The sequence below is a fragment of the Oreochromis niloticus genome, linkage group LG4 (genome assembly GCF_001858045.2).
Source record: "Oreochromis niloticus isolate F11D_XX linkage group LG4, O_niloticus_UMD_NMBU, whole genome shotgun sequence".
NCBI classification, from domain to species: domain Eukaryota; kingdom Metazoa; phylum Chordata; class Actinopteri; order Cichliformes; family Cichlidae; genus Oreochromis; species Oreochromis niloticus.
In genome coordinates this window covers 27381883-27409430 of record NC_031969.2, presented here as the reverse complement: position 1 = coordinate 27409430, position 27548 = coordinate 27381883, and the positions used below count along the sequence as shown (strand labels likewise).

Here is a 27548-nt window from a genome sequence, read left to right as displayed (position 1 = left end):
ACAGATTGAGATTCAGTCATTAAATGATGTCAAACAACATTTTAAGAGGTACAGTTACTGAAATTCTGAGTCTGAACCTCAACATATTTTCCACTGAAAACCTAAATCAGTCTCAGTGGGTCTACTCAGAACGTGTGATACCTGAAGTGTTTTCTGCACTTACTAAAATGGCAGTTAATTCTTATCCATTATCATGCTTTGCCTCTCCAATGTATGAACTTGACATGGATGCAGAAGGTGCAATACCAGTCGTGGGAGAAAATATATTTAAAGGCAAGAAGTCGCTAGTAAGCATAGCCAGAAATGATTAATCTAATATGTATTTATATGTAAAAGTGTTAATAATGTCTCTTCAACAGCTTTCCCATGATTTCATGTTGGCTTGAAATAAAATATCTCCCTCTGCTGCTACTGCAGATTTCTGAAAGCGTCAAATGGGCATGATAGACTGTCTGCACCCTCTGTCAAGCTATGCTCCATGTATGATCACTTCTATGCTGTTTTATCTACTTCAGGGTTTCAAAGACCAGCAGGTGCCTGTCTCTGTAAGAATTTGGGCAAATATAGTTGGAACACATAAAATATAACAATTTTCTCATAACAATGTCAAGATCACTTTTAAACTCTGTCACCACTATCCCATAAAACACACACAGAGATATGAGAAGGGGAGGTATGAGTGAGATAAAGCTGTGGAAAGGCATGAGGCAAAGGATGAACAGTCTTGACAGACAGAGGAGGAACTGCTGCTTTAAAGGAGAGCAGCTTGAGGAGTAGTGAGGAAATCTGAGCACACAGGCAGGAAGACAGAGCAGACTGAACAGAGAGAGGGGGTGTTTCGGAAGTTAAAGCAGGACACAGAAAGAAACAATCATAAACTGGTTAACAGGAGGAATTAACATGAGAGTACAGCTCCTCTCTTTGTTGAACTTATTCCTCTTTATTGGGAGTCTTCTCGCCATTCTCATCTGCTACAAATTTGATTACAGGTGAGTGTGTAACTACTTTTATGGCTGCGGATAAAAGAGGCCTATATTGAAAAACATATTACTATAATTACTTGATTAAAACTAGCAGTAACTGTAGTAACTATCAAAGTATTCCATTGTCATCCAATTTACTTAATGTATCAAGTAATTTGATGACGCAGGGTTTTATATTTTAACCTTTTACTAAAGAGGGAAAAAGAATAGCAAAAACAACAGTGAACTTTTCAAAGCAAATAAGTAAATTATAAATCGACTTGAACTTGTCAACTTAATTTTACAAACAACACATTTAAATTATTTTATATATTATTATGCATAATTACTTGCTATTGTACTTCATGGTTAATTTGTAAAAATGAAATTGATAATGACTTTGTTACTCGTACATTACATGTAGAAGTAACTCTTTATGAACTTTGATAAATAAAATTATCAGACAAATTTACGGGAGAAAAAATATTGACTAATAAAGTTGTTGAAAATGGAAAAACCAAAACATGAAAAGGTTGAATTTTTTGGTACAATTCTTTAATAAATCGACTTGGTTACATTCTATCACTGAAACTAATGCTTTCATTTTAAAACAAGCATTGTGTTAAGTGGATTTGAAGGTTATATAGGTGAGAAAATTAACCAATGTGAGATTCATTATTTATTTTATTTTATTTTATTCTGGACAGAATTAGTCCATTAACCCTTTCATGCATGAATTATGACAACCTCAATCCAGATTTTTTTCTTAAGTATTTTTATTCATCTTTAGGCATGAAAAAAAGATTTTTGAAGTTCATTTTTTTAAACATGTAATTTTCATAGAGTTTTTCATATGTCCACTTAGGTGGACAACATATTGAATAGCTGTCCACTGTAGTGTGCACTATGTGTGAAAGGGTTAAGGTCATTAAAAGAAAAACAACAAAGACAAAACTGGGAAAGCATACAGACTTTTATTCCAGTGTTAATAAAAACTTGACATATACCTTGTGTAACCATCTGTTTAAACTGCCAAAGCTCTTACTATTGAATTTCTTGACTCATTCAAGAATTTGTACATACAGATCCTCAGTAAGGCATGAAGGGTTGGGATGTTACTTGTGACAAATATTTGACTTGCAGATGTCCATCTGGGAAGTCTAATGAAAATTCTAAAAGCAATTTAAAAAGCTACCTGTAACTTTTTCATTATGGCCCGACTATAATTACAACACAAATGAGCCATGTTGAAAGAGGTACAACGGGCTTAAAAATTGGCCATTTTAATGCTCTGTGTGCACATGTCAAATTTACGTGCCAACACATTAGCTTGCATGTACAACTTACAGCAGTTGTTTCACATCATTATCATCACAAAGATCACTTCTTAAGATATGACCTAAAGATTTTATTTATGACCTAAAGATTACATTCTGTCACGGCTGCCGGGGCAAGCCGTGTGGTTTTTGTGGAGAAAAAGACCCAAAATGCAGGCAAAGGCTGTGATGCGAGTGATCGTATATTTACAAAGTACCTTAAACAGAAAATGAGGAGTGAAAAGCTACCAAATCCTGAAAACATGACACAGCGAGCACAGCGGCCCACCAACTCACGCAGAAAACACCAGTAACACAGACAAACCCACACTGAGCACAGACTGACACCCACTATATATACACACACAAGGTAATAGGAAATGACACACAGGAGGGAAGCACAGCTGATCCTAATTCACATGATGACAGGGAAACGTAAGCTGAACACAGTGAAGTCACACATGGATCTACAAAGTAAAACAGGAGGTTCCCAGACAGTTTAATAGAATACAAATTCAGAATAAAACTAAAACGTGAGAAAATACTACTACTAATAATAATCACACAACGCTAATTCACCGACCCAGGACCATTACGCAGTCTTTTTTTCCACTTCTTTTCCACTTTCCACTAATTCGTTTACTCTGAAAAATGTGATTTTTATGTGTATTCTTCATATCTTTTACATTATTCACTACAGCAATATGGAACCTTACCGACCACCTCGTCAAAAAAAAGGTACTCCAAAGCCGTCGGATATTTCCAAAAGCTCCAAGTAAGACTGTTGTCTTAACTACTCGTTAAGATCCCCATGTTTATGGTGTCACCAAATTCAGTCATGCAAGCAGTTCAGATTTTATTCTCCTAACACTATCATGTTATGTTACAGAGTATACATTGACAAAATAGCAAAGCATTATTCTAGACCCTGGAAGAAGCAGGAGGAGAATTACCAAAGAATGAGGTAAGGATTTTGAGGCTGTTTTTTATGTTCTGTTTTGTTTTTTAAATAAAAATATATCACCTAAAGACAAAGAAAGCATATCTGTGTCTGGGTGTCAGAATTTTTTTATGTTCAAATGTGGATTCAAAGAGTAACAAACAAAAAAATGAGCCTTAATTCAAAGCCAGTATTAAAAGTTCAGTAAGGAACAGTATGTCTGTGAAGGTTCTCAGGTTCTCAGTTATCCAGGTCATCGTAGTCTAAGGAGCTTGGAAAGAAAAGTGTCTAGACTTCTTTAAGTTGCTTGAAGACGTTTCACCTCTCAACCGAGAAGCTTCTTCAGTTCTAGCTTCTTCAGTTCAAACATTTGAAGATTCCTGAATCAAGCAACAAAGAAGTCCAGACGCTTTTCTTCCCAAGCTGATTAGACCAGTAAGGAACAGGTTACAGAAACCCAAGGGCACAAAAAACTAAATGAAATAACAAGGCACAGGAACTAGAGGGAAACTTACTCTATGAAAATATGGAAAACAACTACAACAACTAGACCAATATTTATTGTTTAGGGAAGTGGAGACAGATGGGGAATGAGGCACAGCTAAAAGTAATCAAAACAGTGATGGGAAGAAGGTGAAACTCAAAGGAAGATACAAGAGAACTATCAAATTAAAATGTGAAAATAACAAAGAGCCCAACTAAATATGCAGAAAAACTGAGGATGCTAGAATATAACTCAAGACAAACCCAAGATGTAAAACACAAACATTTAAAGACTTTATAAGAACAGTAAAGAACACAGAAACAAGATTCAAGACCTAAAACAACAGAATGTTGGAAAAAGTTAAACAGAAACCTAAATCCAGATACAGAACTTTCTTTTAGTGTAGGGAACTCAAGTTTAAGAAAAACAGTTTTGGTTTAGGAACTAAAACACTCTAGTTTTTCACTACATTCTGATGGAATTTTGTAAAATGGGCAGAACACTTAATTATTTCTGTATGTAGAGATGAATTCCCCCCACTTACTTTTGTTTGCCAAAACATGATTTCTCATCAGATCAGTTTCGCAGCTACAACTCACCTAATCAAAAATCGCCTTAGGTAACTATCCAGGCAGTGTGAACAAATTATGGTGTTGTTTTCTAGATTACAGCTGAAAATCAGTTGCAATGGGTCCAGAAATGGTATTCTTACCCAGGAGAACACTCCAATGGGAACAAAGCTTATTCATCAAACGACCATGCAGGTGACTCCAGAGATTTTCAAGACTTTTATAAAGGTATACAGTTTGTCATTTTTTTAATAAACGAAGTTGAATAAATGATCGTTTGATGTCTGGATTCTCTATCATATGTCATTGTTTACAATGTAATGTAAACAATAACCTTACAATAATGACAATAACTTTAAATATTGCACTTTATATAATGCTCTATTGATACTTATTACACTATTACACCAATATCAATTATAATATGAAATTATAGCTTGATTAGGTATTTAATAAATAAATTAGCCTCTAGCTTAACATGGTAGCAAAATACAACCACCAATGACTGTCAATCCTGCCTCTAAATATAAATGTGTAAACACAATGTGGCCCTAAAAATAATGAGTTTTTTACAAAAAGTCTTCCCTTTTTGAAAGAGATGATGTCTGATGGCAAAATTAAAAAGGGATAGATCAGGTCCTACATCACATTGTAATGTCACATGAGAAGTGGGCTACTGGAACAAGAAGGCATAAGTGAACGGATGAGAATAAGGGCCTGTTGGAATGCTAATATGCATGTTTTCCCAACAGAAGGGGTTACATGAAGAGTATGTGAGACCTATGGACTCTGTGACACCCAACATCTAGACCAGGGGTGTCGGACTCCAGGCCTCGAGGGCCAGTGTCCTGCAGGTTTTAGATCTCACCCTGGGTCAGCACACCTGAATAAAATGATTAGTTCATTACCAGGCCTCTGGAGAACTTCAAGACATGTTGAGGAGGTCATTTAGCCATTTAAATCAGCTGTTTTGGATCAAGGACACATCTAAAACCTGCAGGACACCAGCCCTCGAGGCCTGGAGTTCGACACGTGATCTAGACTAACATCGAAACAACTAGTAACTCACTGTTCCAACATCCACAAGAGGGAACTGCTATCAAAACTAGAGATTGACGAGGTACAACACAAATGCTTGGATCCCCAGTCTCTGAGACAGGGTACCAAGTCCCAAGAAGACCTGGGTACAAAATAAACAGCCACAGCAGCAGTACCCTCATGGAGAAGGAAACTGGAGGCCAAGATCAAGGCACAGAGTGACTTTAGCCAACTATCAAACTGCAGAAAGGTGTGATGAAGAAAGCGGTGCCCCAGAAGTACAGCAAACTGCCCATACCTTCGAAACTGTCAAGTAAAGACTCACAGCCTTGGCTAGCCATGTGAAGAGGTATACTTAAGAGGGCAGGGAAATAAACCAGCTGTTCTCCACTAAACCATCCAAGGTGTACTCTTATTGGTAGGGAAACAATATGAGAACAGCCCCATCAAGACAGGAGATGGTACAATACTCAAATAGCAAATGGGAGAAGGATCAAACACATAACAACAATGCTCATTGACTAGTGAATAGAATAACTATTTATTGTCATTGTATCAGCTATTCTTATAGCTTAATCTTTTTGTTTAATTCTTGTAAAATTTTATACATCAAACAAAAGTATTTTTAGAGCTATTTGCTTTGATTTATGAGCTGAACAATGATACCAGTAACTGACCTCTGCAATACAGCTGGCTAAACAGGTCTTACATTATTACAAGTATAAAGAACAAGCTTTTATGTCACCTAAGCAATACTTTGATGCTGCAGGTAAATTACCTTTGCAGCAAAGCACTGCTGCCCAAACCTGTCCCTAATTAGATACAAAAAATTTACATAGTTTCATTTTAATTACTGTAGACTAATTAAAAACATCTAGACTCTATGAACATTTCATTAATTACACCTTGTTAGAACCAGTCTGGACCCTTGTTTGCGTTCTCTGAGCCACATTCATGGCATAAATTCTACAAATTGATGGAAACTAGATTTTGGTCCATATTCATGTGATAGCTAGGTGTAGCAGGTCTGGAGGCTGACTGCGTGGAAAGCCACGGTAGTGCATGCAAAGCTCTACAGTTAATGGCCTGGAAAATGGCCAGTGATGATGCGGTGTGGTGAGTGTGGACATGCAGGCCGAGCAGGACGTGGACAGGAAGACAGTGAAGATGGAGCTGGGCCAGACAGTGCAACGACCTCTCGGGTGAAACGAACTAACCTAAACAAAGGATATTAATAATCAAAAACACAAACACAGTCTCTGGACCATGACAGTTGAAAGTAGCCGACAGGAGACAGGTACTCTGTAGTCATAAAAGAACGATCAGAACAGGCTATGTCTTTCAGTTCTTCTTTTATGTATGTATTCTTCTATGACCTTTTACATCAGCACAACATTTTTGGCTCGAGGAATTGCTGCTCTTTTCTCTTTTTGAGAGCATTCTCTGTAATCCTTAGAGACTGTCACTTTCAAAGTCTCTTAAGTCACCTTCCTTCCCCATTCTGATGCTTGGTTTGAACTTAAGCTTGAAAATCTGTGTTATCAAGCAACAGAACAGGTGCACCTATTTTTTTTAACATAGCTCACTGTTACTTATAACAATGCAATACACAGAAGGTATAACTAACCAATCAAGGGAAACATGTTGCACATGCATTCAAATGAGAGGTCTCATTTGAATGGAAATGGTTGACAGTAACCAGAGATGAAATGAACCTTAATCTTGTATATTAGCAAAAAAAAAAAAAATTATAATAAAAAATTAATAAATAAAATATTTGCAGATGATCTTTTTCTTCTTTTAAAACTAGTCTTAGACTTTAAGACATATCAATTTTTAAACAGCAAAAAGGCCTGTATCCAAATATACAGTTTTTCTTTTGCACTCTTAGCACCTATTTCCTATTCAAGTGCTGTGAAACTTTTCCATTGCACTGACAGCACTCTCAGGTGAAAATAATTCGACTTTCACAATTATGTTTACTAAATTCACTTCACTTCCCTCTTTCAAAGACCAATCAAATAAAAAGGGGATAAGAACTACATTATTAATATCAGAGGAGAATATTTTGATAAAGATGGGTTTTGTAACATAGGTGCTCTCAAAGTTAGGTCATGCTCTTTTCTAGTGCAAAAAAAAAAATGTTGACTTTGGACAATCCTTTCCAGACAAGTTTTCTTTCTAATGCTCCTGATCTCCTGATATTAATTCCAGGAGAATCCTTTCTCTGATAAAACGTTGGACACCTGTTCAGTTGTTGGGAATGGTGGGATCCTGGGGAACAGTGGCTGTGGGAAAATGATCGATTCAGCAGACTTTGTTATCAGGTGAGAAAGGTATCCAGTAGACGGAAAACCTGATAATAAACTTAATCAACAAATTCTTGTGGAATATTCACAAAATGCTCTTTTTCAGGTGTAACCTAGCTCCTTTAGAAACGGAATTTGAGAAGGACGTTGGCTCGAAGACTGACCTTGTGACAGCAAACCCAAGTATCCTCAATATCAAGTAAGCAGCAAAATTTATTTTTCTTACATTAAAAATGTATTTTGTCGTGTTGCTTCACATCAGCAGTTTATTTGCAGGTACCAAGCTTTGATGGGTCTTCGCCGTCCATTTGTGGACAGCCTACGAAAGTACGGCAGCTCTCTGCTCCTCCTTCCTGCCTTCTCTGCTAGTATAAATACTGCTGTGTGTCTGCGGGCTGTGCACACCATAGAGGACTTTAAAAGCCCTATTCAACCTGTTTTCCTCAACCCTCAGTACCTTGAGAGTCTGGCCCAATTCTGGCGCTCTGAAGGCCTGAAAGAAAGGCGGCTCAGCACTGGATTAATTATGGTTACTTTGGCACTGGAATTATGTAAAAATGTGCACCTGTATGGATTCTGGCCCTTTGGTAATCACCCATATGGCCTCTATACCCTGACTAACCACTACTATGATGACAGACCAGTTAATAAGTATGTCCATAAAATGCCAGCTGAGTTTGACCAGTTGTTGCAGATGCACAGTCAAGGTGTGCTCAGGCTTCACTTGGGTGACTGTAAAACAGGTGACAACTAGTTCTCGGGGACAGATGAGAAAACAGAAGCAATACCATTTCTGTGGCCTTGTCCAAATGTCTCCACTTGAGACTTGGCACAGTCGGTCAGACAAGTACTGTTTTCCTGGGAGGGGCAGTGGCCTGAATTTAATTATTTACGTGGGTGAGGGAATACTTTTGGTAATATAATGTATAAGTAACAAAACTTGGTCATTCTTGGTGTGTTAATTCAAAAAAAAAATTAATGTTATTGAATGTGTTTGTGATATTTTTTTTTTTTTAATGAAAAGCACAATATGGGAGGGAAAATTACATTCAGGTTAATAAATATCCGGAAAAGCATGTAACAAGGCTGTGGTGGGATTCTCTTGTCTAAACTGGAAGCAAAAGTATTATGATTTGATGATTTAGAGTCGTGAAGCCATTAACAGACTGAAAACTTGCTGAGATTTGAGATTAGAATGTAATTTAATTTAATTTTTTAAAAACTTAATTATCCTAACATGTCTGTCATTGACCTGTGGGTCTGACCTTTGCGAGTCTGACCTGGGTGAGAGACCACACAGGCAGAGCAAGAACAGGTAAACTTCACACGAAAAGGCCCCAATTAACCAGTGAACTCAAAAACAGCACCTTCTTGTTGTGAGGTGAGTGTTTGCTGCAGCAATGTGCCGTTACATTTTAACCTCATACCAGTAATCTGTAATTTCCAGTCATCATGATGTCACAGTGGTTAGCACTGTTGCCTCACAGCAAGAAGGCTGCAGGAGGGCAGGAGCTTATCACAGCTACATATGAGGCGGGGCACGGGCAGGTTGCCAGTGTGACACAGGGCTAACACAGAGAGACAGACAACAATTCACACATATGGGCAATTTGGAATCACAACCCAACCATACTCCACTAATTATAATTCTTTGAACTCCAGGAGGAAGCCAGAGTAAGTGGAGACAACCCATGCAAACATGTGGATAACATGCAAACTCCACACAGAAAGGCCACTGCAACCTTCCTGATAAGGATAAGTGGAAGATAATGGATGGATGAACTTTAAACAGTCAGAGGATAACTTGCACATACCTTTGTCTTATTAATGAGTAATAAGAAATATTCAAAAGAAAAAAACACAGGTCTTTCAAAATGAACTGCTCATTGGTTTCCATTTTTGGAACCGTTTTAAACTTTTAAAGTTGACAAAAATGAAAAACAAAACAAAAAACCCTTTGATTGTTTATATGTTTGTATTGCAGGTCTGTTTTTATTTGCAAATGTCTTTTTACATGATGTATTACTTAATATAGTTTCTTAAAATTTTTAAGGCAACTTTGACCTTGAGCTTGTTTGTCATCCAGGGCCCCAAACCCCTTTCCTTCACCTGTACATAGTGGCACTCGGTGTGAGAAAATAAACTAACTGATCTCTGTGATTCTAGTCTGCGTCTGAGTCCCTCCTGAGCCTGTGACACTATCATTGCATGATGTGCAGAGTCACCTTAAAAAACTTTGATGAAAAAACAAGAACGGACAAAAGAAGTGGCAGGCCTAAAATATTATCTACAGCAGATGAACTAACACAGGACCTGAGAGCTTTATCTGGTCTTTCAGTTGATCCATCTACTGTTTACTGAAACATTAACAGCAATGGTCTCAGTGGAATGGTTGCTATCAAGATCCCATTCTTAAGTAATGCAGAGAGAAAATGCTAAGGTGAGCCAGAATACACAAAGACCTTGATGGACTGAATATCTGTGGAAATTTGAGCAAATAGTTGATCAATAATATTTGTTTTGGGAGGCATCTGTTTCAAGAGTTTATGTCCAAGATCCAGATTACAAAGAGCAGTAACAATGTGCGGGTATGTTATGTGTGCAACAGTGACAACACAGTGATGAAGAAATGCTGCCACAAAGTGGACACATACATGTACTGATATGTGACATGCTTATAGAATTTAATTTTAAGTAAAATTTAAGATTAATTTTGAGTTTAAAATATTAATACATTAATACATTATCAGATATGCAGTAGCAGTCTTTGATATGGGGACATGGGCGGTTGCCCAGGGTGGCATCCTGGTGGGGGCTGCATCACGGGCATCGGCAAAAAAAAAGTTGCTCGTACTCATGCTGCCCCGACATGATCCCAGCGCATTTTTGGGATGGCATAGGCACCGATCGGTTTTCTATTGCCCATTCGCTGGGAGTAAGGGTGCCCTCTGTTTACAAGGGAGGCACAGAGAGGAGAGGGCAAAGCGGCGGGGGATTCTCTGGCTGGCTGGAGCGGCACCCAATAACCAACTTGCAAAATAAAACAAAATAAAAACAAACCAACAAACTCGGAAACACCAGACATGATAATACAGAATAATACAGATTTATAATCTGCACCAATGTTTTTTTGAAATTCTATATGCCAAAAGTGAGCGCAAGAGCCCTCGGGAGTGGGGGGGGATTTAATTCTGCTAACACTATTCTTTTGGCAACAGAGAGTAAGTAAATTATCAGTTCCCACTTCTCTCATTTTTCCAGCTGTTAGTTACTTAGTTAGAGAAACACCAGCTGAAAGTTTTTGTGTGTTCATACGCATTTGATTGCTATTAAGAGTTCCTCTGATTGGAAGCATGGCCTTGACCCTTGACTTTCCTCTGCACACAATAGGTTTACAGAATATTTCCTAGCACACCCTCACACTGATTCATACTTTGTAGTGATCGTCAATGAGGAAAAAAGAAAACACAAAGTGAAACCAAACAGAAAGAGAATGAAGGAGGGAGGAGGGAGTGATGAGTGCTTAAAACAGCAGGTGGACATGAGGCAAAGGATTCATAATCTTCATTGAGCTGGCATGTATGTGTATGAGTTTATGAGTGTGTGTGTGTGTGTCTGAAGTACTGTGAGGTAGAGCAATCTGAGCAGGAGTGGGGAAAAACTGAAAACCTGGGCACTGGGATAGGGCAGATAAAAAAAAAAAGTGTTGTGAAAGGTAAAAGCAGGAGAAGGAGGAAGAGGGAGAGAGAAAATTTGGACAGACTGAAGGGTAAGACTAACAGCAGGGGAGCAGTATGAGGGGACAGCATGTAAAGTCTTTCTTCTCTTTCATGATCACTCTCCTCGGTTTGGGGACCCTGATAACCACTCTCATCTGGTACAAGTTGGACAGCAAGTAAGTACATAACTACCTTTGTGCCTAGAGAGCAAAAACTAAAGAGGCTGTTGAAGAAGTATTATAATAAACATATTATTATTAAATTAATCAAAGTTCCTGAAAGTGAAGCTAAAGTGTCAAAGGTAAAGCACTTCTTCAGTGTTTCTGTTGTGATGTTTCTGGATGAAATCAAACTTTTTATGAGCCTGGAAAAACTACCCCATGTCCAGAAAGAAATAATAAATTTATCAGCATATTATTTGTTGTTAAAGTACATACACCTTCAGAAGTAAATTTATCACCCATATTCCTCAAATATAGTCTACAAATTCAAATTCAAAATCTCCAAATTTGAAGATACATTGTTTTCATTCTATAACAAGACCAGGTTACTCATATCTGAAGCTATCAAAAATTCAGGATTCTGTGCTAGGAAATAACCCAAATACTATCAAATTATATTGAATTAATTCAGATTAATTACACTAAATATATTAAACTTTCTCAGAAAAATTACTAACTCTAAATACCAACCAATATATATTTATTACTGCAGTTGACCAACATGACAAATCTGAATTAAGTGTGTATTTGGTGACACCTTCTGCATACATGGCTAGACAAATAACATGTTGGTGGGGAGGTGTCTTATTTGTGTACTCAGTGTTTCATGTCATCAGTGTTATCTGATCACACCATCTTGTCAATGTTAAAAGATATTGCTTAATGGGTTTTGCATTTCCCATCTCTCTCTCTTTGAGTTTGACTGATGTTATATATGTTTTTTTCAGACTAAAAAGTTATATATTAGCACATGTATATGTTTTCACAGTCACTTCAAGCATTCAATATATATTAAACACAATCAGAATCAAAATAAATAAGATAAACACTACTTTATGGTTCTTTTTTTGTATGGAAGGACATTTTTCCATTTCTTCACTAGGTCACTCTCGCCATTAAATAGCAGTAAACCAGCCTGTTGTCTTTATTAACTCCTTTAAATTGAATGTGCAGCTGGAAAATCTGCAACAACTGTGTGATGCAATCATGAAAATGTGGATCAAACCTTGTGAGGAAGGCTTTGCAGACCTTGTTGAATCTGAGACATAAATAATTAAGGTAGTTTTGAAGGCAAGGTGTACCTAATTAAATATTCTAGGTACAAACAGGATACAGTTAACAAGGTAACGATCATGGAAGCATTCCCCATGCCGATGTATATCATTGCCAAAAGATGCATTTTGTACTGCTCCCAGATTTTTTTGTAAACTTTAGATCCCGAAAGTTTGTCTTTGAAAGAGATTTCCAGACTATAATTTTTAAAGAAAATTCAAGGCATCTACTGAAGACTTGCAAGTTGGGATTTGAGGATTAAGAATCTCAAATTATGAATTCAAACGGCATATCTTTATGCAGGCTGGATGGACCCAGAATGACCCGTTCCTCCCACATCCCAACTCTCTTTTCTAAATTATCCCAAAGTTTTCAGACCAGATTAGTTGGGAAAAGGTAGAATATTTCCCTCTCTGAAAAGTGTAATATAATTATCAAGTCATACAAACAGAAAAAAAGAAGAAAAGCACAACAATGTTGAATTTCAAACAGCACTTTGACATCATGCGCTTCCATGTACAGTCAACCGACAACAATGAAGAAATACTGTTGTAATATGTTATCTTACCTGTTGTGCCTGTTGTGAATTGTTGTTGCTGAAGTGGTCTTCAAATCTTCCTCTTATGCACTGCCTCGGCCACTCTGATACCCCTTTTCAGATCAGATCTAGCTGCACTATCTGCATTTTTCAACTGTCTGATCTGTCAAAAAATATTTTCTTTTGCAGTCATGAGGAACCTCACCGACCACCTCCTCAAAAGAAACATGCCCCAACGCTGTCAGAAATTTGCAAAGCCTGCAAGTGAGAGAAAACATAATTTGTCACACAGTTTCCCTGAGAAACCTCTTTGTTTATTCATCATCATAAATATAGTCATGCCAGCTGCACAGGTATGATTCTGCTGACTGTGTTTGGATGCATGTGTGTGTGTGTCACAGGGAAATCATTGACAAAGTACATCAGCGTTACAATCAAACCTGGAAGAAGAATGAGAAAAATTACTTAAGATTCAGGTAAGGATCTCATTTCAAATGCTTAATGTTTTTTCTATGAAAATTACAAAATAGAAGTAAAAAGATTACCAAATATAGCAAACAGGAGCCTAGTCATGCGTATGAGATATAATGTTATGATATTCAGTATATCAACCTGACGTTTTGAGCTGGATAAAACATTCTCAGGAGTTGTGTATGTCTTTGTTGCTTACAGCTGTTGGAGACAACAGTCGCAGTGGTGGTGGGACCTAATCTAAACCCTAAAAAATAAAATGAGAAAAAAAATCCAGTAACATATGGGGTTAACCTTTTTTCTGTTATCATTTTTACAGTGAAACTGGAGCTAATTGTTTTGTTGATTGATTGCTCCTTTTTCGATCTTCCTTTGTTTAACTATGGATTTTAACTATCCTAACAAGATAGTGTTGGATGGTTAAGATCAAACAACAGGTGAGCAAATAACTCACCTTTTGTTTGCTCACCCTTCCCTGTCCTTACACATTATCTCTCTCCGTTGACTGTTAGCCACATTCAAATCTTTCCATTGAACAGGATAAGAATAAAAAAATATTGTTCCTTGCCATGACGTTCAGAAAGACATTAATGACCTTTTCTTTTGTTGGCAACAACTACTAACATAAGTTAAACATGCAGCTACATCAGAAACTTATGAACCAGCTCATCTGGTTAATAGTCAGCCAATGTTAACTAAGTGTTTGTTGTTTCTCAGAGACAATCTGAGAGTTAAGTGCAATGGCTTTGACAACGCCATTATTACTCAGAACAATACTCCTCTAGGATCGAATATTGTTTACAGTGGGGAAAAGAAGAGGACTCTTCAGGTGAAATTGGACTTTTTCGACTTGTTTTCGAAGGTAGGTTCATTTTCATTCATGGAAACTCTGTATATGCTGCTTCTTTGATATCTTCTTTGTTTCTCATGTGTTTTATTTGACCACAGTGATTATTTTGCCACTTTTCATTATGTATTTCTTTTTGTATCTTTTACTGAACTCTATCTCTTGCTTCTGAAATTAGCTTTTTTAGGTAATTTTGTTTGTGCTGTTCTAACCTGAAAAGGTGTGAACAGTATTTTTGTCTCATTTGATTTTCTTGGGTTCTACATGAGTATATGTTATATAGTATTTATAACTAAAAGCATAACACAGAATCTGCATTATTAAGGGTTTTTAATGACATCCTTCTGGCATTTGATTCTCGTAACCACAATGGTCTGGTCTTGCTTGACCCAACTGCTGACTTTGACACAGTAGACCACAATATTCTAATTTCTCGATTAAATGATGTAGTGGGTATTGGTGCCACTGCACTTAATTGGTTTTGGTCTTATTTGGCAAATAGAACTGTCTCTGTCAGCCTTCTCGGTTCTGAATCATCTTCTGCTTTTCTGTCTTGCGGTGTCACACAGGGCTCAATTTTAGGGCCCCTGCTGTTTTTAGTATATTTATTGCCTCTGGGTTCCATCCTTAGAAGGCATGGAATCACTTTTCATTGTTATGCTGATGACTGCCAAATTTATTTGCCACTAAAGCAGAAGGATGGCATCGCCATAAAACCTCTCTTAACATGCCTAGATGACATTAAAGCTTGGTTGGCTTTAAACTTTTTAAATTTTAATGAAACGAAAACAGATGTCCAGTTTTTATCATTTAAGTACTGGCAAGAGTGAAATCTTTTCTTTTTAGTCAGCACCTCGAAACAGTGACCCATGCTTTTATTTCTTCCCGTCTGGACTACTGTAACTCACTTTATGTGGGGGTCAGTCAGTCGCTGCTCTCACATCTGCAGGTGGTTCAAAATGCTGCTTCACGACCTCTAACAGGAACTCCTAAAAGAGAGCATATAACCCCTGTGCTGGCCTCAATGCACTGGCTGCCTATGTCTTTTACAGTTAACTTTAAAATTCTTATGTTTGTTTTAAATGCTTTCACAATCTTGCCCTGTGGCTCCTAAATTATGGAATAACTTGCCCTTGCACAAACACCTGATCATCTGCAGACGAACGGTTTACTTGAAGAGTTTCAGTCAGGTTTCAGAGCCCATCACAGCACAGAAACAGCTTTAGTGAAGGTTACAAAAGATCCTCTTATGGCCTCTGACAGTGGACTCATCACTGTGCTTGTCCTGCTAAACCTCAGTGCAGCATCGACCAGCGTTGACCACAATAATTTATTACAGTATTAATATCGCAGGAATTAAAGGTACTATGATCTAGTGCTATATAAATAACACTGAATTGAAAATTGATTAGTATATATGTGAGCAGTCTCTAGTCACATAATGGAAACGCAAGCAGTTGGAAGGGAGATGTCCTTCTAGGAACTCTATGATTAATCTATTAAAATTACATAGAAGTAGGTGCTGGTTTATGGAATTCACCATGTTCCCCCACCAAATTTGAATACATTTACGAGAATGGGTCAATTTGTTGGAAGATGTAATTATATAGTGCAAAAAAAAGGTGGTGAAGGGAAACTGTAGGTGTTCGTGTGCATCGGCGTAACTTTGTGCTGAACATTAGGGGGGGTCAAGATCTCTGTCTAAATAAATAAATAAATCTGGGTAAATTCCCAGATGATTAAACATGCAACTATTTTGCTGGTAATACCTGAAATGAGTAAAGAAAATCAACAGCCAATTTATGCAAGATAATTCATAATTTTATTGGGGCGGGGGACAGCAAGTAAGTATATAACTACGGGGCGGGGCGGGGGGGGTGCCAACCGCCAACCCCCCTGGAAATTACGCCCCTGTTTGTGTGTCATACACAGACATTTATGCCTGCCCTCATTGTTGTTGTCGCTGTCACTCACTGTCATCCGCAGAAGCGAGCTTCATTGATGGTTGAGGTAGACAGTGATCTGATAAACTACACAATAGGGAAAAACTCAGGGGCACATCCAGTCCAGAGTCACTTTGCTATCTGAGTATACTCGCTAGAGATAAACAGTGACTAGAAATTTTTGGAAGACTTGGGGGGTAAAACCATAAAGTGCTGCAAAATATTTCACTGACTGTCTATGTTTTTTCTTTACTGGACATTATGGGGTGCAGGCTGATTTTAATGTTTGCGATGTCTCTGGGCTGTTTGTTGTATAGCAGCCATCATAGCAAAGATTATGCACTCGAACTTGGAGGGATAAGAAAACAGAATTAAAGTGACTGCAATCTGCAATTTACTGACATCATTGAAATTTTTTCAACCTCAAAATCAAAATGGTTATGAAAGTGAAAGGAACATTCTACAGGCTCAATAACAACATACATTTTTATGATCAACCATTTTCTGTATCAATTTATAGCTTCACAGAAAGAAAGTCAAATATAATTAATCATTTGTGATTATACATATATAATTATAGAGATTTTGTAGTGTAGTCTGCCTCAAGCCTGAAACTTGACTGGTCTGCAGAGCCATAGAAGAGAGAAACTGACTGAAAATCTGTACCATTAATATATTTAAGCAAAATTGTTATAAAAAGCCTGGAGCTTTTTGCATCTCTACTAAAAAGGCCAAACAGCTTAAGTATGATCTTATTTGGAAATGCCTAATATTGGAGCATATCCCATTATAAGACACTGTATTTATATAGTCTGTCTCAGCTCTATTTACTTGTGTGTGCAATTCATTTTCCAAAAGAGAAAAAAACACACAATAAACAAAGTTATTTGTCATTTTTTTAATCATTTCTAATAAGTATGACTATATTTATATACACTTTGGGATCATTGTTCTTTGGGATATAATATTCCCATGGTTATAATCTATAAAAATAACAGACCTATCATTAGCAATAACAGGCATAAAAAGCATCAGAGTATAAAATTAGAATAAAACGTCTTTTTAAAATCCTTTTTTCTTCAACATGTGACATCAGCAACAATGTAAATGTTTTTTTATAATGCCTTATCTGTCGCTATTCCAGGAGAATCCTTTCTCAAATAAGAAATGGGACACTTGTTCGGTTGTTGGGAATGGTGGGATCCTGTCTGAGAGCAGCTGTGGAAAAATGATTGATTCAGCTGACCTTGTTATCAGGTGAGAAAAGTGTCCAATGTAGACCAAATTCAGAGTGGAAATTCCATGTAACCATTTCTGTGTCTACTCTTTTGTTTGTTCAGGTGCAACTTACCTCCTTTGGAAAATGGATATGAGAAAGATGTTGGCATCAAAACTAGCCTTGTGACAGCAAACCCAACCATCTTCTTTAATAAGTGAGCAAGAAAATGAATCCTTGTCACTAGGGATGGGAACTGATAAGAATTAAGTGATTCTGATTCTATTATCAGAATCACTTTCCAATTCGATTCCTTATCGAGTCTTATTGAGGCTCATTGGGTTCTCATTGTTTTCGCGTTAAGTCACCATCGCCACTAAGCAGCATATCAAAGACATTACATTCTGCAACTTACTTCCATGCTGTGTGGTCAAATGTGTGTATATGTTGTAGGTATTTCCCAATAAGAATAAGAATAATGAAGTTAGTATAAATGAAATGTCTAAATCCACACTGTAGGTCACACCGCTATTTTTCTTCTCTGGCACATGAACTTAAAACATCTGATAACACAAGTACAACAAACGTGACTTATGGGCAAGCACTGGCAACTAGTTCTTGTAGAGAACCGGCTCTCGATTCCCATCCCTACTTGTCACCTCACGTTATTTATGTGTTGTCGCTCAAAGTCAGCTGTTTCTTTCGCACAGGTATGGCGCGCTGGCTGGACGTCGCCTTCCATTTGTGGAGAGTCTTCGCAAGTACGGCAACTCTCTACTGCTCCTTCCTGCCTTCTCCTTTGGCATGAATACTGCTGTGTGTCAGCGGGCTGCATATACAATACAGGACTTTAAAAGCCCTATTCAACCTGTTTTCTTCAACCCTCAGTACCTTGACAGTCTGGCCCAATTCTGGCGCTCTGAAGGCCTGAAAGAAGCGCGGCTCAGCACTGGATTAATTATGGTTAGCATGGCCCTGGAACTGTGTGAAAATGTGCATCTGTATGGATTCTGGCCCTTTAGTAATCACCCATATGGCCTCTATACCCTGACTAACCACTACTATGATGACGTTCCACCTAAAACGGTTTTCCACTCAATGCCGGCTGAGTTTGACCACTTGTTGCAGCTTCACACTGAAGGGGTACTCAGGCTTCACCTGGGAGACTGTAAATCAGATGAAAAATAGTTCCCAGGGATAGACAACAGCACAGAAGCAAAGCACAGAAGCAAGTACCTCTGCTATAGCCTCAGGATGAAACTTTATCACAAATATCTCTCACCCTGTATTCTGAAATACCTCGATTACATGAAGATCCATCCATCCTTTCTCTTGATTTTTAGACAGAAAACTCTAACGCACTTAATATAGGGACTATTTTGACAATTTCTTAAAAAATGTAACCACGAAAAGTACTTTGGTACCAGCAGAAGATAAATGTATAGTGCCTGATTAAAGTGCAAAAATAATATCACACAACTACCACATTTGTCCGATTTTAAGTGAGATTCATGCTTTGTGTTTAATCTGCACCACAGGTACTGTACAGCATAACTTCAAACCTCCCTGAAACCCAGTGCCATAATTAGTAACTGGACCTGCACTTCCATAGAATCGTAATTAAACACTGAGTGGATGCAGTCTACAATGACTGTGATTGGCCCGATCAGTGCTGTCATTTCCTAAGCATTTCTAGCTACTTCTTTTACTGCTGCCATTTTCTAAATTGACTGGAAGGGAATGGATGAACTTGAATAGAGAACTTTGCTGGCCACTTTCATAAGCTACACCCTAGTCTCTGTATAGATTCAGTGCACAATTACAAATTACACATAATTTTCACTAACATTTCTACATGTGATGCAGGCAAGAGGCAATGGTTTGTGTCCATTTATCTTTGTATTGGTCCTTTGCAAAACAATTTTTAAAGTCCCAGTGCTGCTGAATTTCTGACCATTACTGCTCGCTCCCGTTTCTGTCACTTTGACCAGTCCCACAGTATTTCTGTCCAACCACACTCTAAGTTTATTCAAATTCAGCAAAAATTTCAAAGTTTTGGCCTTGATTTGTCTGTTGCAATGTTTATCCTTGACCAACATTTTTCTGTTGATCCAGGAATAACACAGGCATGTGGATATCAGATACATGTGTTGGCAGGGCAGTGCGGGTTAGGTGTATTCTGGTTGTACTGGTACTGTTCATGGCTGTTCGTTGTTGTTTCATAAACAGTATGAGATGAGAGGGAAAATTAAGTGAACGTGAATAAATACTTATCAAAAATTTTTGGAACAGTGGATGCGGTGACATTCACTTGTGGGTAGTAATTTCAGAGTCCAAAGTATTTGGAGCAATCAACCATTTAAATGTTATAGTGTAGTCAATGCCAAGTATTTAGTTTGTCTAAACACATGTGTAAAGGTGAGAAACTTGACATATGTTAAAGAAGATAGCACTTGCAACGTTCAAATCCAAACAAAAGCCATCACGTGGTTTATAAAATGCTGACATCTGTGTAAAAACATATATTATTTATTCATTTTTTATATATTGAGATGGTTTGGGCAGAGGTGGAATAGTGCATACATTACACAAAGCATGTTGAATATAGAGCTGCCAGGTAGCAGAAGAAAAGTAAGAGCACAGAGAAGATTCATCTATGTAGTGAAGAAGGACATGCAGAGGGTTCGTATGAGGAGGGCACTAGAGATAGGGTGAGATGGAGGCAGATGATCCAGTGTGGTGACCCCTAAAGGAAGCAGCCAAAAGAAGGAGATATTCACGAATCTGTGTATGTTGTTCATTAATGTTACAACAGACACACACACACAGACACACACACACTGCGAACTACTCTACTCCTGGAAAAAATTACTCCGCCAATTGTAAGTCATCGATCATACTGACTGTACATGATACAAAGGGTGCTATGTACTTTTATAAAACAAACAAAATCTGTATCAAGACCACCAGCATACTTTCTGGGGCTGACATTTGTGGAGTCAGCATATGTCCCAGCAGTGGCCATCAACAGCCTTTTGATTGCTATCACTCAGAGAATGGACTTTGTTAAACTGTGATAAATATGACATTGTCTCTAACAAGTACTGACTGACTACTATCTCCTTACAGTAGGTGTGGATATTTGTCTTGCCATACTGGCAGAGAATCAGTATGTTTGCTGGTCTGACTATTTCATTATAATCAAACCATTATTCCAGTAATCAAGATTAGTGAGTTTGTGAACCCTCATTTCCTCATTCATAGTTATCACTCCATGACTATGTGGAGTGTAAAGCAGCTGTCACACTGTTTGCCAGCTTCCCTGCACTGGAAACACTTACTGTAAGTTACTGTAGTAATGACAATAAAAATAAAATAAAATAAAAAAACATCCGTGTAAAGCTTGATGGTCACTGATCACTGATCATTCAGTTGTTGTGTTGTAACTGGTCACACTAATAGAAAGATGTCTCTCATGGTTGGGGTTTGGAGTTAATGTGAATATTTGAGTGAAGTTAAGGTTGAAATGATTTCACAACTCTAAATCTAAATCAGTCTCAGTGGGTCTACTCATAACTGGATCCACCTGAGGGTATCACAGGTTTGATAATGGACCATCATATTATGTGTGGGCCGACTTGCACTGCAAGATGTATGCAAAACAGATTAGTATTGTGGATTCAGATCCAGATCATTCCCAGATTTAGATTCTCCTGGACCCATCTCTATCTGCCTTTGGCTCCTGGGGGTTGTTTAGTGTAAAGAAACTAACACGAACAAGCAACATCTGCTGCTTGTTTCATGTCTTGATTTTTCCTTCAATGTTTTGACATGGCATTACGTCAATCTGATGTGTCATTTATATAGTCATATAGTCATGTTATGTTTTATAAACAGGGACCTGTTCTCCCTATTGGTTTACTTATTTGGCCACTTAAGTATGTTTGTCCTGTGCTAAAGCTAAGCAATTTGTACAAGGTCATCTCTAATAACAAAAAGACCTTTAAAATATGGAAGTCTTTTAGCTTTAAATAATTAAGAAGAATAAGACGGATAAACTTCATAATCTCATATAGGAAATTTGTCTTGAACAAATACCCCCAGCTAGATTCACGGAATAAAAACCAGCATAAAAATTCAGTAAATAAATAAATAAATAGATTAAAAAAAAATGATCAGTTAATGTATTTCCCATAATAAAACTCCAGCCAACATCCAAGTAGACAACAATGTGTTTTTCACTGTGCTAAGTCCTTATTTTAAAGTGCAGCAGATGCAGGGAGTAATGAGAGCTTATAGTGGTTTGTTTTAGAGCCACTTCCTTCATTCTGTCTTCCTGATGGTAATAACTCGTACTCTGGAAAAATGATATTGGATGGAGCAGTAACAGTTTTATGATCCTCATAAATTTAAGAATAAGAATAAGAATAAGAAGAACTTTATTTATCCCGAGGGAAATTCTTTTGTCATGTACATGCTCAAAGCAGCAGGAGAGACAGAGGAACAGATGAATAAGATCTAAGATATACAATATATACAATAAGAATAGTAGTGTACAGTAATATACAGTAGGATAGTGCAAGACATAGTATCGAATAACTCTAACGAAGTAATATATATAACTATATCCTGGTGAATAAATAACTTAACTATCAGTGCAGGCGATTCTAGAAAGTGACAAAGTATTGTGCAATAGAATAAAGGGAGTAGCAGCGTATGATGGGGGGATGAAACAAATATTCAATAAATTTAACAATTTTCTTATATTTCAATTGAAGAGATTGGTACTCTTTGTTTCCTACAATTTTAATGGCATATTTTCTATCTATCTATCTACCCCCCCCCCCCCTCCCTCCCTCCCTCCCCCCTCCCCATATATATGTATATATATATGGCTCATAACAACAAAGTCCTCCATGCTCCTGGAGTCCCTGGGTGTGGAGATGGGTACTGTCAGTCAAGTATGAATTGTCATTTAGGGCTTTTCACAGTACAAATATTTACTTTTCTGGCAACACTGTGCACCTCAGGTTCTTTTCGGTTGCAGTTTTTTTAACCGTACTTTAAAAGGTTTGTAGTTCAGTGAACATAATGGATTTTGTACTGAGCTCGAAAAGAAAGAGAGATGTGAAATTTCAAAGTGAGCTCAGAGGCCAATTGTGACATGATGATTTGACAAATAGAATCACCATACACTGGTATCATTTCCTAAATTCTGCCAATGCAAACAAAGGCAAAAGAATTTTAAGCACAGTTTTAAAAATCGAAATTTTATTCAAGTTTGACCTTGTAGAAAAGGTCAGAGGTCCAAAGTAATGTAATATTTATATGATCCCTATATGCCAATGTTTAGCTACAGCAAACAATGGCATGACACATAGTTTAAAGAGCTGTATATAGCATTACTATCGCGTTGACCTTCTGTATATTGACTATATGTTGACACACCACACTTGTAAGAATCATAGTTTCTAAATTATAAGGTTTTTTGTATTGGTTAATGATGTATTAACCAATACATAATTGAGTTAACCACGAGGACCTTAGTGAAAATAAATAATATTTTAATGGATTGTTAGCAACAAAGTTTTATAAAAATTTGTTGAAAACTTTTCCAGCTATCACATTTACACACAAAATTACATTCACACTAAATGCTACCAAAAAGATTCCCTTCTTGTTGTAGGTAATAAACACATAGCAGGTCTCATCAACATGTTTTTTGAAGCATTCTGTAACATTAATGATGTAACCTAAACATGAAAAACAATTATTTCTTCCATTTTGTCATCATGCCATAAGTAAGCCAGTAAATATGGCTGAAGTGAAGAAGTTCATAAATTTCTGAGAAACGTCATTATTAATCTGTTTGAATAGAACATGCAACTTTTATTACATATTAAAATATAACTGTATCTTGTGCAAGAATGTATTTTTTATATCAAAGGGCAAACTAAAGACTATTTTGACAATGTGGCATGTAAGCTGTGTGCTATGTTGAAAATGGTCTTTTGAAGTTGATAGCTGTTGTATAAAAGACATTTAAATGTAGTTGGTTCAGTTTGTCAAGATGGCCGATGGTATCTTGATATGGGTTTATTTGCACTGACACGCACAGCTGAAAAAAATGCATCAATGGGGGTGGTGCAGTAAACCAGAAATACCACATTGTTTGCACTTCCATATACACAAGAAGTCAAGGAAAGAAAAACAATGTCCAACTTGTCAACTGCTGCTCAACACAAAGTACTGAATACAGCAAGATGTATTTTAATTTAGCAATAGAAACATGTCTGTTTTTGGCAGGACAGCAACATCTTTTCCAAGTGAGCAGATTATTTATTTAATTTCACTGTTGTTGTTTTTTAGAGAATCTATTTTTAACTCAAACCATTAATCATTTCTTGTGTCGACAGCCTTTGAAATGATCACATCTGCACACTTCACTTTACTTCAAAAGTTAGAAATGGACCATAAATGATTTTTTTTCATTTAAAAAAGAATTAAAAGGCTTTTTTCTTATTTCACCATATCTGAAAGGTTCTCTGATTGAGATCTGGTGACTGTGGAGGCCATTGAGTACAGTGAGCTCAAGCTGTGGCATGTTGAGATTATTTGAGCTTTGTCACATTTTTTTATCCTGCTGGGAGAAAATGGGTACATTGTGTTCTTAATTCATTATTAGAATTAATATTTGATCATATTTTTGTCCAGTTGTCATATTGATCTCCTTTATTTTACTGTACATACTTCTTCCCTTCTTGTAAACGAAGCACACATTCAGACATGTGGTTGTGAATTCATAGACTTTGTAAAATAAATTCCAAAAGTAGGCTACTAGGGCAGCCCCATGCCTGCTTAGAGAAACTGGGTAAATTGTCTTTAAAATGACATACAAGTAGGGTCAGTGCATCTAGCCAATTAGGGGCACTAGTGTTTATTTCTTTATAGAGAAAATAGCCCGCTGCCACAAGTTCCTATCCCAGACATTGCTCGTGGGATTCCAGTCATAGTAGCAGTGACCTTGTTTGAACACCCAGCTGCAGCACTCTACTTGTTCCCGCAGGCTACTCTCTCCAGGGACACTTTTTATTTCAGCGAATCACAAAAACGCACTTTCTACTTTCCATTTTTTGTTGTGTATTCTCTAGACTGTGAACTTGATGAAAAAAGAGAGTGAGGATATATTCATTTTCATATAAAAGCTTTTTGAGTCAGGGGCTATTTGGAGGAAACACTAAGCCTCAAAGACTCACATGTTCTCTCCTCACAAACTCACCAAGTGAACTGCCAAAGCGACAAACAAAATGACATGGGTGACACAAACTGAAACGACATCTGTTCGATCTCGTCGGTTGTTCCTGCCGGTGATATCAGCTTGTGTGACTGTAATTCTCCTGATAGGATGGTGGGGGCCTCCTGCTTTCCACCAATCAAAATCAAACACAAATCTTATGTTGACAACAGGAAGAGGACAACACTCAGTGTGTCAGGACAGGGAAACCATTTTACTTGCTGTGAACCCAAAACAAAAGATGCAGAGACTTTATGTAATGTATCTTTTGATTTATTTTTTATAGTAAAATAGGCCCCTTCACATGCAAATCAAATGCATTCGCTGAAGAATATGAAAAAAGGGATACAAGAAAGAAATATACATTAAATATACATTTTACAAAAAGGCATAGAAAAACACTCAAATACCTATGAGAATCTGAGTTTTTAAGCACATTTTCTTTAATTTGTCACAACCTACACAATTAACTAGAGGAAATATCTAAGGGAACAACACAGCCGTTTTTGTGAACAACCACAAAACATTTAATCCAAAACAGCCATTTAAAAAACTTTTTTTTAAATGTGTGAACATTGCTCCTCCCCCAGATGCTGACAAGACCAATTATGGTTTTCCTGAAGAGTTCCCACATACCTCTTTCTTCTTCTTTGATAATTCAACTGCGACTGAAATCTGCCAACTGTGACGATAGTCTTTCAGCCTTAAAGTTTCTTGAAAATCACAAGGTGTGTTTATGTTTCCTGGAATGTCTATTGTCTTTAACTGCATTTCTTTCTCTCACTTCATTATGTCATAAAATGTTTGAATATGAATGTTTGAATGTTTGAATTGAATATTAATACCTGCACCTCATCGGTTTTGCCAGTAATGCCAATCCAGCCACTGTCATTCCAGTTAATTTAGTTTGCTGAAACTTTTTAACCTTCAAGTGACCAAGTGGAATTATTTATGATCCCAGCTTTATACTGATATAGATTGTTGTTAAAATGCTTCATACTGCTACTATTTTTCATTAACATGAATTGGCACAATGATGTGACAAGGATAATATAAAGTGGGGGTTGAAATATATATATTTGATTTTAGTGTTATGAAATCATTGTATCTGAATCATGACTACCATGACTAAAGAAAGTAGCAAGATTTACTGCAGCAGAATAATGACTTAAAGTGACAAGAGTGATTTTTATCATGACTTTCATCATGACTATCTAGATTGATTTTTATCAATCTTCAGTGAAATAAAAGTAATGGAAGATCATAATTATTTACTTTAACATATAATAGAATATCTATCACAGATATAGAAACAGTATGGGGAATATAATGTAGTTGTTTAAGCAGCTTGGTGGGGGGTTAAAAAGTCAAATACAATTAAGCTTGTTGACCCACTATGCTCATAAATAGTTATGCAAAAATTGTGATAAGTAGCTTTTGAAATACTTGCACAAACATGATCTTTTATGTAAGAAATCTACACAGACATGCAGCCAGAGCTGGAGGATTAAACACTTTTGAATTGAGAATTTTTTCTATTATCTTGTAAATCCACTGTCACAAAGCTAAAACACATGTTCACACTATTATGTATCAGATAGGGAATCTTAGTTTACCTTAATTTTTTTTCTTGTTTTTTTTCTAAAAAAAACCCCTTGTGATAAGACTTTGGAGATGTTTGGTTAATAGTGGATGTTACAGTAGATAACAAGGACAGAATACAGAGGGGCATTAACTCTCATAAGAGTGGTAATAAAATCCATTTGTGAACACTTTCTGTTTTAGTATTCAATTTTTTTTCTCCAGTCACTCAGCACAGAAGAGAAAACAGGTCATGCCAAACACACAAATGTGCCACAGGGTAATTCTTTTGACCTGGATAGCTGGCCAAATTTCTCAGTTTCTCAACAATACAACTTGGAGATGTTTTGAATATATAAAGACAAGCTGGCAGTCATCAAGATTTAAGCAGATGGGGTCGCCGAGTACCCTCATGGCACTCTAACAGAATGGCCTGTACTCGCTCTCACTGACTCCTGAAGATCTCATTCATTTAACAGGATGTCGCCCTCTTGTGGTCCCTGCTGGATCTTATTGCCTTCTCTCAAAAAACAGCAGCAGTAGAGAAACTTTGCTTACTGGAGAAGAATTTAATGAGGGTTGATATGCCTTCTAGGGAAAAGACTGACCGGGACTGGCAAATTCTCAGTAAATCACCTATGGCTTATTGGGATTAGGGTCGCTTCAGACAAGCCAATCACTGCTTTGGATAAGGCTGGTTGGATTGCTTAGGGTGACTTATGTCTGTCTAATGATGGCTGGGCTTGATGAATAGACATGTGGAGCCCAGTGGTGAACAATCCAAAAAGGTTTTTCAAGCACTCTGCTGCACTGTATTCCATATTTAGAAAGCTATGTGTTCACTGCTTCACCGGTGATGTTTTGTTTAACTCATTTAATGTTTACTGAGAGAATTGTAGACTTTTAATATGAAATGTATTAAATCAGCTTTATTTACCTTCTTTTTAATGGTTTTTCTTCCTGCCTTCATACAGCTTGTTTGGGAAGCTACTGCGGAGCTCGAATTATTTGAATTGCTTGGCACTTTAAAATATTTTGACAAGGGAT

The 27548-nt window shown here is 37.1% G+C and overlaps 2 protein-coding genes across 5 annotated transcripts; both read left to right on the top strand.

The window, feature by feature from the left end:
* Positions 1–900: 900 nt before the first annotated feature.
* LOC100697235 (alpha-2,8-sialyltransferase 8E-like) lies at positions 901–9632 on the top strand. The gene is made up of 4 exons (XM_025906399.1): positions 901–989; positions 7524–7636; positions 7725–7817; positions 7895–9632. The coding sequence occupies exons 2-4, from the start codon at positions 7608–7610 to the stop codon at positions 8370–8372; spliced, it is 600 nt and encodes a 199-aa protein (XP_025762184.1). The 5' UTR covers positions 901–989; positions 7524–7607; the 3' UTR covers positions 8373–9632.
* A 1425-nt stretch (positions 9633–11057) lies between these two features.
* On the top strand, positions 11058–27456 carry LOC100697500 (alpha-2,8-sialyltransferase 8F). Of its 4 annotated transcripts, XM_019357699.2 has the most exons (9): positions 11078–11513; positions 13339–13413; positions 13551–13625; positions 14338–14482; positions 17555–17667; positions 17751–17843; positions 18337–18387; positions 18515–18589; positions 25511–25607. In XM_019357699.2, exons 1-8 carry the CDS (start codon positions 11413–11415, stop codon positions 18555–18557), a joined length of 696 nt encoding a protein of 231 aa, XP_019213244.1. In that variant the 5' UTR covers positions 11078–11412; the 3' UTR covers positions 18558–18589; positions 25511–25607. The 4 variants fall into 4 exon arrangements, with proteins under 4 accessions (XP_019213242.1, XP_003442186.1, XP_019213244.1 ...); XM_019357697.2 differs by having other exon boundaries at positions 11058–11513; positions 18337–18589; positions 25511–27456; XM_003442138.5 differs by lacking the exon at positions 25511–25607 and having other exon boundaries at positions 11065–11513; positions 18337–22074.
* Positions 27457–27548: the final 92 nt, after the last annotated feature.